Below are 12,898 nucleotides of genomic sequence, written 5' to 3' on the forward strand. Positions count from 1 at the left end.
TTGCTACTCTACAATTACCATGGGCAAGACTGGAAAAGAAAGAAAACGTCGTCGATTGCTTCAAACAAAGCCCGACCATGTCTTGACCGACCACGAAGATGAGAATCGAGTTCTTGAATACGGCGGTATCATCTCCGCCGAAGATATGAATACCACCTTGCGATGCCTGACTACGCTCAAAGATCACCCTGACCTTGTTCGATCCAAGGAATTTAAAGCACTTCGAGCCGTTGTCCATTTAGTTCATGATTCTGCTTTTGCTGTTACCGGAAAGGGTATGTATCAATGGCTTGTACAGGCATTCTATACATTGTTCGTCCCCTCATATATGCCTTTTTTTTTCACCAGGCGCTACCCTTAGCGGTCGTATATCCGATGCTCTAACAGACGGACGATGGGCTGATGCCTTGGCTGCTTTAGCTGAAATGAGATCAAAGGGTCAAGTGCCGAAACTGGGAGCCTTGCAACGCTGGGTGCGTGATTGCGACGCCGCTTCGCTCCGAGATGGATCGCACGGCGACCCTCAGATATTCAGAGTGCTCGACAGCATTCTTCGTACCGCAGATCCCAACCTCATACCTAGTCACGACAGCGACCATCATCCAGTTCGACAAATTGGTTCCTGGTCTGCCTTCCCTCGTGCCAGCCCTCTGCAAATGGTTTACGATGCCATCAAGGCAGGAAACTTATTCAGTACGTTTGCTTCGATTATCTTCTTTTAAAGCTTATACTCTTTCGCCATGATAGAGATGACTGTTAATCAAAATGGACTACTAAACCATTTCAAATTAGCTGAAGAACAAGCTGAGCAGTATCGCAAGTCTTTCCGTGTAGTATGCCATGAAAAAGGCTCTGAGCGGCGAACACCCAATGAATACGACTTCATGTTGTATGCATCTGTACCTGGTACAATCAAAACATCTGAACCAAATATGCACCCAACTGTTGAACGTATCGACGTACCGAATGTACCTGGAGCGTTTATGATTACCAATGTTTTGAGTTCAAGCGAATGTGATCAAGTCTTGTCTGCAGCTGAAGCTATAGGCTTCACTCCAGATGTCCCTGCCGTTGGAGCAGCTGTCGACTCTGTCTCAGTATTGGCACACAACTTTTTCTGGCTGGTCGATGACGACTTCCTTGGTACTATCTTCAAACGATGCGAACCTCACTTTCCTAAGGAGATCAGTGGCGGTGCTGTCGTTGGTGTGAATTCCCGCTGGCGGGTATACCGATATGTCCCTGGTGCTATATACCGTGTAAGTGAACGCATATTTTACCACTGCCTGTCCAGGTTTATTCACTGACTTGACTGTCTCTATAGCCGCACATTGATGGCGCTTGGCCAGGAAGCGGGCTTGACCCAGTGGATGGAACCTACAAATACGACATGTATAACAACACAAGATGGTCTCGACTCACGTTCTTGCTTTATCTAAACGAAGAGTTTGAAGGTGGTCCAACCACGTTTTTCTTGCCAGCTGCTCAGGAAGGTATTTTGGAGGCTCGTGCTGTGTCGCCTCGCAGAGGATGTGTGTTATGCTTCCCACATGGAAATACCGCTGGAAGTTTGCTTCATGAAGGCAGCCCAGTTCTGAATGGCGCAAAATATGTCGCTAGAACAGATGTATTGTATATGTGTACGCCGCCAAAGGAATAGAAATAAAACAGAGTTTTGCATGCAATGGGGTTTTTATTACCTGCAAGTATTAATGCAATGAAAAAATGAAACAGTAAGAAAAGAGACATCATAATTTGTCGTATTTAGCATACCGACGCAATGAACTCAATGCGCTGGCGAACACATGCAAACTCTCAGTATATGGCAGCTATTTACAGGCTCTTTGCAGCATTTTTGCGTAGAGTGAACCTCACAATCACAGTTTGCTGTTGCAGATTCCGATAAAGTAAAAGACTAATCTTGAACAAACTTTTGGTTTTCTTTTGTTCTCTACAAACGTCCTCGAGTTCCTGTACAACAAACAATTCGTTTCCAGTGCAAGGTTGAACGACGGTCATTTCCAGCGTGGCATTCTTTCCAAACAGAGAAACCTGATTTGGAGCGGTTTGTCGGTTTGGTAGATAGGTCATAAATCCTTCCAGAACGGTGACTGATTGAGTAGCATCCAAGGTGTCGGATAGTTCGACAACATAACCCTCCGGTTCCTCATATGCTCTGATGACTCGCTGGAAGGACTTCAATGTCGAAAGCACATAGGCTTTGGTCATGTCTATCTGGATGCTTTTTGTATGATCCTGGACAGTAACATTGGATATGGTACCAGAATATTCACTTCCAACACCTTGAATTTGCTGTGAGAGGATGGGGACTGAGTGTATTATTGACTTTGGCCAGTCCGATAAGTATCGCGTCTTAGGATCAGAGTACTGCTTTGTATACAATCCTTTACCGGGGTCGGTTATGTAGTTCTCACCGTCGAAATGCACAACAAACGACCCAATATCACAATGATTGTGCTCCTCGCCGTTGTGGCCAGCCTTCGCTATGATAACAAGTTGAGGAGAATGAGATGAGCCGATTACCATTCTTGCTACGCCGGTGTTGGGCAGGACGGCATCACTCAGTTCGATAGGAGGTTGCGGTAGACTGCCGTCCCACCAGGCTAAATCGCGGAAGACGAGGGCGCTCTTAGACATTGCCACATTAGATTGTGAAAAAGAACCACCTGTTGGTATTGCCAGCATGTTACGAAGTTCAGGCTGATTCAGTCGCTCGGCTAGTCTGGATATGAAACCAGGACTGAAGGTCATCTTGTCTTCCTCTGCGTCTCCGAACGGCGCGAACTTATTGGGCCCTAGTTGTAACTTCCGCGCAGAAGAGGCAATAGACATTATCCTTGGATCTTGTAGTAAATCAATACCCCCAAGTGATCTTGCTCTTATCATCTCGAAAAAGGCTGTAAGGTAGGATAGTCCATATTGCCAATACCCCACGCCTTCAACCGTAGCTCCGTCAAGACCAAAGCCTTTGTTCAGATAGTGTTTCAGACCCTCCAAAGCTTGTGATACGCCACGGATAGCTCTATCAGGATCCATTGGCACCAGAAGAAAACAGGCTCCAACAGAGGAATTGACGACTCCGTTCCAGTTGCTGGGTGATGTATACCACCACTCCGATCGTCCAGATTGCTCGTACGGAGTTAAAACTCGCTTGTCAATTTCTTGATACACTCTGGCGACGAGGTTTCCATCCAACATATGTCCTACAACTTCCATTACTTGCGCTAGAGCGAACGCAGTTTCGGCGTTGAACAAATCTACCTTGCATCTGGTATGAGCTGGCACAACCCAAGTTGGTTCATCACAAATGTTGACAATAGCGGCATGAAGGAATTGAATGTAAGAAGCTACGTCGCGGATTTCATTCAGTCCATAACAATAAATAGCGTTGCTGGTCAACTGGACTCTTCTAAGAAAGTATGGATCTTCATAAGACTTTCTATCGCCGCTTTTTTGATATTCGTTGTACAAGTCTTGGTTTAATTCTGTGTGAGTACTGACTCGCGCTCTCTCAGTGATGCGTATCAACTCTTTGCATTGTTGACTGTTCCACGTTGTCTTACTGTTAGGCTTTGGTAGCTCAGGGATTGATTTACCCGCCGTTTGCACCATGTTAGCTCGCAGAAGATTTAAATCACAAGCTAAAGAAGTTTGCGCCGTATTGGACGCCGGTGGAGATAACACATGCTGTTGTTCATTGTGCTCTGGGTGGTGGTGATGAAGCTTTTCTACAAGTCGTTCGAACATGAATGAAGTTGGCGGTAGAGAACAGCCAGTTTTTCGTAAACTTGTTGCAAAAGGGAGACAAAAAGTGATGTTGGAAAAAAATCCACATACACCTATTGGTCACATTTTCCCCCGAGACATCATTTCCATGATTGCGGTAAATTTATTTTTATGTATTGCAAGTTGTTGGGGCGAATTGTTACAATTGTTGTTATTACTTAAGCTATTCTACGTATACGTTGGGTTATTCATGCAAGTGTGCTCATGATGTAGGCAAGCTAACAGCATCAAAGTCACATTTAACAGCAAAGACGTTGCCTCCTGGAAATTCTGCTTCCATCCTTATTTCATTTCTTCCAAAGTACATTCTATTTGGAAAACGAAGTAATGAGCCAAGCTAGTACATATGCTTGCGCAAGTATAGAAGCATGTACTTACCTAACTTCATAATTGACGCGTTGGCCTCTTTCTACACCAGCCATACGAGGAATAGGAATTTCAAGAGCGGCGATTTGCTGGACCCCGGCTTGATTATACCATCGCGGCTCGTCAGGATTTTCAGTAGCATATAGTCGAAGGTCAGTGGAGTAGATGGTATTGTAGTATATATACATTTGCTCCCGAATACATTGATCTACGCGTATAGCATCGCCTTTACAAGCAAAAGTTAGAAACCGGGTAATGCAACGCACGCTTCCATCCGGTCTAACAAATCTTGAGGATGGAGGATCCAGTAACTCGTCATATGGTAATCCAGCATTAATGCCATAGGTGCGCCTTAGGATACGGGAACTGATGGGTTGAGGATGTAAACCATAGTGTACAGCTCCACGTACGATGGCAAGCGACGCTCTTGCCGGATATAGAATTTGGGGTATTCGAGGTTGGAAGGTGGTTCGTACTCTATCGTATAAGTAACTCGATGAACCAAACCCTCCAACTAGAAATATAGTATCGAGTGTCTTGCCAGTAATTTGATTTAATTGCGTTTCAATGAGATCAATCTAAATGCGAATATGTGAGATTTTGCTACTCGTATCTCGAATGGTGATGGTAACTTACCACTCTGTTAACTACCGGATCAAAGACTCTTGACTTCAATTCAGCACCACTAATGACCAGCATTGCGTCTTCTACATGAGCACCTTGAGCAGTAAGGACATTGAGATTCACTGAAGCCGGTAAGCTAAGGTACTGTGGCTCGTTTTCATTTCCGTCAAACTCAGGCTAGATATAAGTGATGGGTGAGTAAACTAAAAGTCAGATACGCACGGTCCATTGAGAATAATCATTGTACCTTGATAGAATCAATAAACTGATCCATCATTTTCAGCATAGAATTGGCGGAAACGTTTATAATTTCTTCACCCAACTTCTCTCGCAAGAGTGTCTCGAATCTCTGATCTAAGAAAATACTTCCACAGCTCTCTCCCATTCCTTTTGTGATTTCCTTGAGACGAGTCTTTCCCTCTCTTGGTTCCTCAATTTCACTAAATGGAAAAAGCTCATTAGTCCAAATGCCAGCCTCCTATGGGCAAAGGTATAAATCAAAATCATAACACTTACAATACAATCAAGTCAATGGTACCACCACCAGCATCGCAGATCATGAATCGATCACCTTCCGTCAAGTTGGATTCTTTGCAGGATTTTTCGCAATATAGCGCTCCAGCTTCAGGCTCCGAAGTAATCATCAAGCGGTCCGGTGGATCGTGTGCAGAGATGAGGCCAGCGTCAATTGCGGCAGTTCTCATTTTGGACTTTGCTCGGTCTACAGCCATCAATGTAAATTTTCATAATCAAAAGGATGTAAAGGGAAGATCAGGTACATACCAGACCACATGGCAGGGACAGTAAGACAGTATCTAAATTGCTCTTCAGTATAATTTCTTGCGAATTGCCTGCTGAGTTCCCGGACGACGTGACTGTGCAAGCACCTCAAATAATCAGATATTAACTTGGCAGTGGACCTAGAGATGAAGAAGTGGGTAATTAAAATCCATCAACTTAAGCATGGGCAGCGGCGCAAAATAGGCTGCAACTTACATGCCATTCGGTAATGGAGGACGTTTCAAGTTTTCGTCGAGGTTTAATTTGAAGCCAGTCAAGAGATCGTAGTTTGCAGCAGCACCAGGCTTAGCATACATCATCTTAGCGCCGTGACCCCATTCTACGACATTAGTGGAATCCCCTTTTTCATAAAGAAGGGCAGTTGGGACTTTGGGGAAGATGGATTCTCTTCTGTTGGGCCTGAAATTTTTCATTTGCCTTAGCAGCCACACTCGGTTAAGCGAACAATGAAACGAGTTACGTACCATCGTTCTATATCAAGGACTTCTTCATTTTGACAGTATGCGTATGAAGCTCCTGAGAAAGTTGTTCCAAAGTCATAGCCGAGAACAATTTTGTAGCTGCTCATATCCGCGGACTGGACTGCTGGCTCAGTTCTCACGGGAGAATGAACTCTGGGAGAGACTGCGTTATTCGCGTGAAAAGGTAGAGCAGTGGACATTCGACTTAGATTCGGGGATCTTGAAGGTTCAGCTTGGGAATCAATGGGTAACATGGGATATAATGATTCCACCATGGCAAACGAAGACATTGTAGAACAAGAGGTGTGCCAAGCCAGTAAAATAACTGGGATCCAAAATGCTTAACCTTTAAATCTTGGCTCGAGCCTCTTGGTACCGCATTTGGGAAAATTTTTATTGGCAAGCTTTTTTATTACGTTGCTTTATTTTCAGATTCATGGCAGAGAACGATAACATCGCCAGTTCGTCTCCAGTCGTCATGGAAATGTGAATTGAAGAATCGTGCGCACTATTGGATAAATGATATTTAAATACTGCCTCATAAGCTCAATAGCTGTTGTGTATAGCGGCGTCTTACCTCTATGTAATGTCCTTGGCCTTTCAACAAATTGCCTACCGTTCCATTCCCGCCTTGATTCGGCATTTCCAGCAAGGAGTCAAATACAACCACATAGTTGGGGGACGATTTAGATGAAGTTGATAAGACCCTTTCGGTTATAAATAGGCTTGGATTGGCATAGAACTTGTCTGCTTCATCTTGATAATTTTTGCCGGACCTGTAACGTAGAGAACGATGAGTATCGCGACTACAATGACATGAAAAAGCAAACCCAGCTTACGTTTTCAATGGAGGCTCACAGGTCAAAAACCACGCATCCACATTCTTATCATGTATGACAGATTGCCAAGGCGTGGAGTGACATGGCATCAAAAACGCAACTTCCATATCGTAATTGGTATACAGGCGACTGAGTTCTTGAGCTTCGGTTCTGATGTAGTTTACAGCATCTATGACGCCTCTTTGATGCGTCGTTGTTGTATATACTCCCATGGAAATGTTAATGGCCATGGTTGCAAGGACTGCCCACTTTCGCCACGCCAGAGGCAATTGCGATAATCCGTAGGCTGCAAAAATATGCATGATGGGTACAATAGGGTATATGAAGCGGAATTCTTTGTGCGCTAACAAACTGTACACAGCTACAGTCCACGCCGTAACATACTTCAATGAGCGAACTCTGTCATTCAGTACCTGGTCTTTACCAATCTGATACCAACCAAAAAGGAAAGTGGGTAAAAGGCACACCAAAACGACTGGTATTCCTTGGCTCAGGTACCAGTGCCAAGAATGGATACCATAGAAAATTGAGATAGCTGATACAACGTTTAACTCGAAAAATTTGCCAGGAGTGAATACTGGTTCAGAAAACAAGTTGCCTAGATGACCGTCATAACACCATGTATCCACTATGGTCGAAAAAGCTACCGCTGCCAAGCTAATGTGCCAAAATAGTGAGTCATCGAAAAAAACAATGAGGGTTACGAAGTGGAAATACAAACCCTGATACTTACAATATAGCAGCGGTATTGGCAATAATCGCTTTAATATGAGAGCGAGCTTTGAAGATTAATTGCAATCCCAAGAAGGCCCATATCAAGGCATTAGTGGGTCTAATGATACAGGCCAGAGCTGCCCAAGCGAGAGAAATTCGGAAGTCTCTGAATGACAATTAGTAGATATTAAATAAAGTTAGTTAACTTTCATGGAGTACTACTGTATCATGATAAGAGGAGGTGAAAGTACCGAATCCAAGCTCCACTGGCATAGGCAACAGTGCCATCAATCGGCCAATAGTTGAGTGCAATGACTGTGAGGACCATCTCGAGAGAATTGGACAGAGTTCTAGCTGCCATATGGAAGTTGAAGAAGGACACCAAAGTACAGAAAAGCTTCGGTACAAGAGGCATAATTGTTGTTAGTTATTTGACCGACTGCTATATAATGCATGGCCGATGACAAAGATGCTTACAACTGTGGGGGCAATGGTCTCCCCTACCGTCTTCTTTGCCAGGCGGTATGTAAAGTAGTCCGCTACAGCTGCAAGCACAGATTCTAAATATCTAGGAGCAGTGACCTATAAGGAAAGCAGTTGAGAATTTGTCAAGTGTGGGCTTCCCATAGATGAGATATTGACTTACAAAGAAAGAGGTATTTTCTAGCCTTAAAAATTGCAGGCATTTGTACAGAGCTGCGAATATCAGCGGATGAGCAAAGCTTCTTATCCTTTCTCGCCATTCCCATGTTAGATAGCCATATGTATTAACCAAGCAAATGCAGAATCAAGGAAAAAATGGTTGTCGGTCATAAAAAAATGAACACAGATATTTTTTAACCCACCAATTTTGCTCAATTGTTAAAAAAGGATATCCAAATGCCAGGCGATGCGCCACCTCTTGAGCTTGCCAATATTCGTCCGGATTATCATACGTTTGCGTGATCGAAGCAATGCCAACTCGAAACAATAAGCAAATGCCAAAGATGATCATGCGCGAATTGCGATTGGATGCATAGACCTTTCGTAGTTCTTCTTCTGATATTGAAGGTTCCGACATGGGTTCTTTTGCTTGAGCGGATTTTTGTCGTTTCCGATTCTTTGCTGCTATGGGCATTGTATCGAAAGCTTTCAAGGCGTGTTTGTTGGTAACTGAGACTGAATTACTGTCCGCTTGAAATTTCAACCCACCGTTTTTGAAAGGTCGTACAGTAAGTCAAGTGACCACCACCGTCTCCGAACAGCAAAGCCAGTTTGGTCTCTTTCAGTCTTTATCACCAATCTACATGCGCACACTCCCCACTGAATTAATTAACGAGATCCTATGCTATTTACCCTTTCAAGACCTCTGGAAGCTTTTCAAAACCCCAAGCTATGACGCTGATCCTCTCAAAGGCATGCTCTTATGTGCTATGCGTCGGGCTCATGGCTTTGACTTCAGCCACCAAGGCTTCCAGCACGAGATCACTATGCAACTTGCAGAACTAGAGATACGAATACGGGATGGAAAAAGGAAAGCAAGAAAGCACAAGGCATCATGTATTGAATCTCTGGCTAAGCATAATTCGAAAACTATCTGTAAATACTTTGATCAAGCCTTCTCCCAGGAAGTTGATGATAAGCAACGTTGTTGTATGGACACTCTTATTCACTATGTCAACGAGATAGCCCTGGCCATACTTCGGCAGAGTCTTAATATGACCACGATACCTGTGACTCTTGTTACCTTGCATTTTAAAATCTGTCAATACCTTTTGAGCGCCTGGGAAGCTCCGACCCCACGAACCTATCAGCGACTGCACAGTTTCCTATGGTCGCTTCCCTACAACGAAAGTGTGGAACTTTTTTCTTCACTTGAAGGATCGCTATGGTTTGTCTCGCAAGAAGCGTTTGTTGACATTTTAAAACGCAACCTAGGAATAAAAAACGATGGCACTCGCTCTTCATCGTCAGCCACGTCGTCAAAAGATAAGATTTTTGACCTTTATGTGTCAAGAACCCATTCCCCCAAAGAAGCGCTTATCAGAATAGCTATCATCTGTGGCATCTATATGAATCTGGGAGGCAGCATTGTCGAAAGTCCGGGTACTATTGAAGATCCCAATGACATGTTTACCTTGTGCTTCTCCGTTTGTGAAAGCGAGGCTTTCAATACCAACGACAAGATTTTAGTAAGCAGCTGCATCTTGTGTTTCCTGATCAAATGCGATAGCTCCCGATGGACACTGCCTACCTTTGGAAAAACAATGGAAAGCTGGCAATTGAGGTCTGAAGCATGTCTACAGCAAGAGAATGTACAGGAATCTGAGGAACTACAGCTAATACTGAAGGTAATATTTTTTTTTTTTTTGGCTTTGTTTTATGGTCACTGTTTACGTTATCATTCGTTTGATCCGATCCATTTTTCTGATATCCTCTTGACCTACAGCTTATTTGTTCTCTCGATAACGGATTCAATGTTTCCAAGCTGCTGAAAGATGATATCATACCATTGGATTCAGAATTCTATCAAATCGCCCAACGCTCCATATCCACCGCCCCTCGATTTAGCTCTTTCTCAACCATAGCCCAGTGTCAATCCCTCCTGTATGATAGCGCCTTTTGAAGGCTATTTGTAACATAATTCTGATTCCGTTTTAATTCCCCTTCGCTTCACCAATTGCTATACCCCTTCTCTTCTACTGTCATAATTTCTTTTTTCTTTCTTGTAACATACAGAATGTGGCCCTGCCAACAATGTATTGATAATTTGTAATGCTTTTTGATGCATGAAAAAAATACGATGACAAACAAAAAAAAAGTAGATGGGAAGCAGCGATGAAAAATAGAGCATTGAGCTGCTAGCTAGGGTAACGCTGAGAAAGCAATAATGTTGCATGTAGTGGGAATGTAGGGTTAACATCTAGATGTCGACAGGTGAGATCCTATTGGAGCTATCCCAATCGATATCAATGGGGGACATCTTGCTTGAAGAGCTCAATGGGTCTATAAGTTTGAGCTCATCTTTAATGGCATTACGAGCAAGTGCATCCAGCTCCTTTGTTATCATTGATACGATTTTCTGTAAATGGTGTAAGCATGGTGGTCTATTAGACAGAAGGAATAGCTAAAAATGGCATAGTCGTTGTCAATTCGTACCTTTAATTTGGAATCGCACTTAAGCACTTGCTCGCAGAACGATTGTGTGCAAAGAGATTCTGTTCCAACCAACAATTTGTGATAAGCCTCGGCCAGTAGATCAAATAATGTGAAGAAAGTTTGTATGTAGTCGAGCTCAAAGGGCTATCAACAAGCGGTTAGTTCAATGAAAAAAAAAGGCAGTTTGTAATATTGAAATGTGTAGTCCTACTTACAACATTAGGAGTAATTAAATGTGTGTATTCACCATCATCAATGTAGCTGTGATCATCTTTACTTTTCGTTTTTCGAAAGATATTTTTCTAAAGCAAGGCAGAGCCATTAGAAGACAGTCCTTAGGAAGATCTATTAAAAAAAATATTTCGAGCGAGATACTCACCATCTTTGGCTTTTGAGTTTCATTGTTATGACATTCAAACTCATGGAGCAGGAGGTGGAGAGCTTTGACATAGTCGACTTGATTAGTAACATCCAATATCGGACCCAGTGACACGCCCAGCGTGAAAAACTTCAACGTTCTAAAGGGGTGAAAGGTCGATTAGCTATTGAGCACCCGAGCGTATATTTTGCCACTGCCCTTAGTACATTCCCTGTGAACATACCTTGGAGTCATTTTGCTATTTTGGTACATGGATGCAAGGTCTTCCCGAGACAGCAGGACAGTATTGAACCAGTGAGTAGTACCTTCATGCGTTCGTCGAAGGTAATTGATGGTGGCAATTCGCTTGTATACTAGTTCTGACAAAAAGTCATATATGTTTGTTTGGGTATTTAAGCTAGATGAAGTGAATGATGAGTTGAGATTGGAACTCATGCTGTGAAAGGAGTGTGGTGTAAGGAAAGGTTGGTGGCCAATAATGCGGTTACTGATCGGGGACAATCTTGGTCAAGATAAATTAGAATTCCGCCAGTTTGGCTGGGTTCAACCGTGACGTCGAAATTTGACTGTCGTGCGGGCTGTCGTTATTGTTGGGCATTAAGCTTCATTTCAACCAGTCAGGTACCATGGCTGATACAACCTCAGAAGACGTTCAAGCGACGTATGTATAAAGCAGTAAAATGGAAGGTTGCTGGAGTAAATGGACTGATCCCTTGCTTTGATCCACTAGGCAAACAGTCGTAAATTCCAGCATCGTTGTTCCAGCTTCCACCGATGCAGCACCACACCGGAAGCGACAGAACGATGAGGACGTAGATCAAACCGACAAAAAAGAAATCGGGGTTCGTATAAAGCAACAATTGTGTACCGTGATACCTGTATTCCTCCAGCACACCGGTTTATTAAATACTTTCTCGTTACAGAAACGCCCTCGGTTAGACATGAGTCAAGATGGACAACGGCGAGGCAAGCGAATGTTTGGAGTGTTGATGGGAACACTAAACAAATTCAAAACCGAGACATCAAACAAAACTACAGCAGTAAGGATTAGGAATAGTTTTGGCCGGCTATATATCGATTATACTCATGTACTGCGTATTTTTAGGAGAAACACCGTGAAGAGATTGAAACCAAATTGAAGGAAAAACTCGAACGTGAGCGTTCAGAACTTGCTGTCAAAGTTAAAAAAGACAAGGAAGAGCATTTGGAGCGCATACAGGAGCGAAAACGACAGAGTCAGAGAGAGATAACGCAAAAAATGGTACGAGCAATTTATGTGCGCTTTGATCCCAATACTATACTCAGAATGACTAATTGCTATTATATTTGCAGGAAAAGACGAATGCTAAGCATAAGGTTCATTTAAGCAATTTTATAAAGACCAGGACCGAACCACAACTGTTGTACCGACCGGCCAAACTATCCGAAGAACAGACAGAACAGATTGACAGTCAGACGGAGAAGTCAAAGGCTGCTCTAGAGGACGTCCTCAGGAGACATGAGGAAGAGAACGCAGCGCAACCCAAAATTATAGAGGATACAGATATGAACGAATCCATTGATAATGGAGAAGCAAAACGTGAAGATGACCAGCCAAAGGAAGTTGATAGTATGGACACTACTGAAACAATGCAGCCTGAAGTTGCTGCAGAAGAGACCGATAAGAACTCAACGACAGAAGGTCATGCAGCAAATGAAGAAGAGCACCGCGCAGACACGTCGTCACAAAATGGCGATGTTGTAGACTACGAAGGAGAGCCATGATCGTG

At 43.3% G+C, this 12,898-nt stretch overlaps 8 protein-coding genes across 8 annotated transcripts; 3 read left to right on the forward strand and 5 right to left on the reverse strand.

Annotated features, from left to right (window-relative positions):
* The first annotated feature begins 3 nt into the window (after positions 1 to 3).
* On the forward strand, positions 4 to 1,727 carry K450DRAFT_236520 (uncharacterized protein). The gene is made up of 4 exons (XM_051588268.1): positions 4 to 275; positions 349 to 693; positions 793 to 1,259; positions 1,325 to 1,727. Exons 1-4 carry the CDS (start codon positions 20 to 22, stop codon positions 1,658 to 1,660), a joined length of 1,404 nt encoding a protein of 467 aa, XP_051445628.1. The 5' UTR covers positions 4 to 19; the 3' UTR covers positions 1,661 to 1,727.
* Positions 1,728 to 1,833: 106 nt separating this feature from the next.
* On the reverse strand, positions 1,834 to 3,633 carry K450DRAFT_198475 (uncharacterized protein; the record flags this gene model as incomplete). The annotated part of the gene is made up of 1 exon (XM_051584575.1): positions 1,834 to 3,633. The coding sequence occupies one exon, from the start codon at positions 3,631 to 3,633 to the stop codon at positions 1,834 to 1,836; it is 1,800 nt and encodes a 599-aa protein (XP_051445629.1).
* A 207-nt stretch (positions 3,634 to 3,840) lies between these two features.
* On the reverse strand, positions 3,841 to 6,473 carry K450DRAFT_236526 (uncharacterized protein). The gene is made up of 8 exons (XM_051588269.1): positions 6,063 to 6,473; positions 5,794 to 5,997; positions 5,581 to 5,717; positions 5,314 to 5,518; positions 5,045 to 5,237; positions 4,810 to 4,974; positions 4,186 to 4,751; positions 3,841 to 4,115 (listed from the first exon to the last, which is right to left on the reverse strand). The coding sequence occupies exons 1-8, from the start codon at positions 6,347 to 6,349 to the stop codon at positions 4,010 to 4,012; spliced, it is 1,863 nt and encodes a 620-aa protein (XP_051445630.1). The 5' UTR covers positions 6,350 to 6,473; the 3' UTR covers positions 3,841 to 4,009.
* A 421-nt stretch (positions 6,474 to 6,894) lies between these two features.
* On the reverse strand, positions 6,895 to 8,606 carry K450DRAFT_173356 (uncharacterized protein; the record flags this gene model as incomplete). The annotated part of the gene is made up of 6 exons (XM_051584175.1): positions 6,895 to 7,555; positions 7,632 to 7,776; positions 7,880 to 8,009; positions 8,090 to 8,194; positions 8,259 to 8,343; positions 8,440 to 8,606. The coding sequence occupies 6 exons, from the start codon at positions 8,604 to 8,606 to the stop codon at positions 6,895 to 6,897; spliced, it is 1,293 nt and encodes a 430-aa protein (XP_051445631.1).
* Positions 8,480 to 10,300, forward strand: K450DRAFT_236532 (uncharacterized protein). Its single transcript, XM_051588270.1, has one exon. The coding sequence runs from the start codon at positions 8,899 to 8,901 to the stop codon at positions 10,084 to 10,086; it is 1,188 nt and encodes a 395-aa protein (XP_051445632.1). The 5' UTR covers positions 8,480 to 8,898; the 3' UTR covers positions 10,087 to 10,300.
* Positions 10,247 to 10,633, reverse strand: K450DRAFT_236533 (uncharacterized protein). Its single transcript, XM_051588271.1, has one exon. The coding sequence runs from the start codon at positions 10,512 to 10,514 to the stop codon at positions 10,275 to 10,277; it is 240 nt and encodes a 79-aa protein (XP_051445633.1). The 5' UTR covers positions 10,515 to 10,633; the 3' UTR covers positions 10,247 to 10,274.
* Positions 10,301 to 11,598, reverse strand: K450DRAFT_42655 (uncharacterized protein). Its single transcript, XM_051593814.1, has 5 exons — positions 11,353 to 11,598; positions 11,130 to 11,268; positions 10,966 to 11,052; positions 10,751 to 10,894; positions 10,301 to 10,673 (listed from the first exon to the last, which is right to left on the reverse strand). The coding sequence occupies exons 1-5, from the start codon at positions 11,562 to 11,564 to the stop codon at positions 10,515 to 10,517; spliced, it is 741 nt and encodes a 246-aa protein (XP_051445634.1). The 5' UTR covers positions 11,565 to 11,598; the 3' UTR covers positions 10,301 to 10,514.
* A 157-nt stretch (positions 11,599 to 11,755) lies between these two features.
* On the forward strand, positions 11,756 to 12,893 carry K450DRAFT_270935 (uncharacterized protein; the record flags this gene model as incomplete). The annotated part of the gene is made up of 5 exons (XM_051592984.1): positions 11,756 to 11,790; positions 11,860 to 11,971; positions 12,053 to 12,169; positions 12,235 to 12,390; positions 12,462 to 12,893. The coding sequence occupies 5 exons, from the start codon at positions 11,756 to 11,758 to the stop codon at positions 12,891 to 12,893; spliced, it is 852 nt and encodes a 283-aa protein (XP_051445635.1).
* Between the last annotated feature and the right edge of the window lie 5 nt (positions 12,894 to 12,898).

This window comes from Umbelopsis ramanniana, assembly GCF_025399195.1.
Source record: "Umbelopsis ramanniana AG unplaced genomic scaffold K450scaffold_20, whole genome shotgun sequence".
Taxonomy (NCBI): Eukaryota; Fungi; Mucoromycota; class Umbelopsidomycetes; order Umbelopsidales; family Umbelopsidaceae; genus Umbelopsis; species Umbelopsis ramanniana.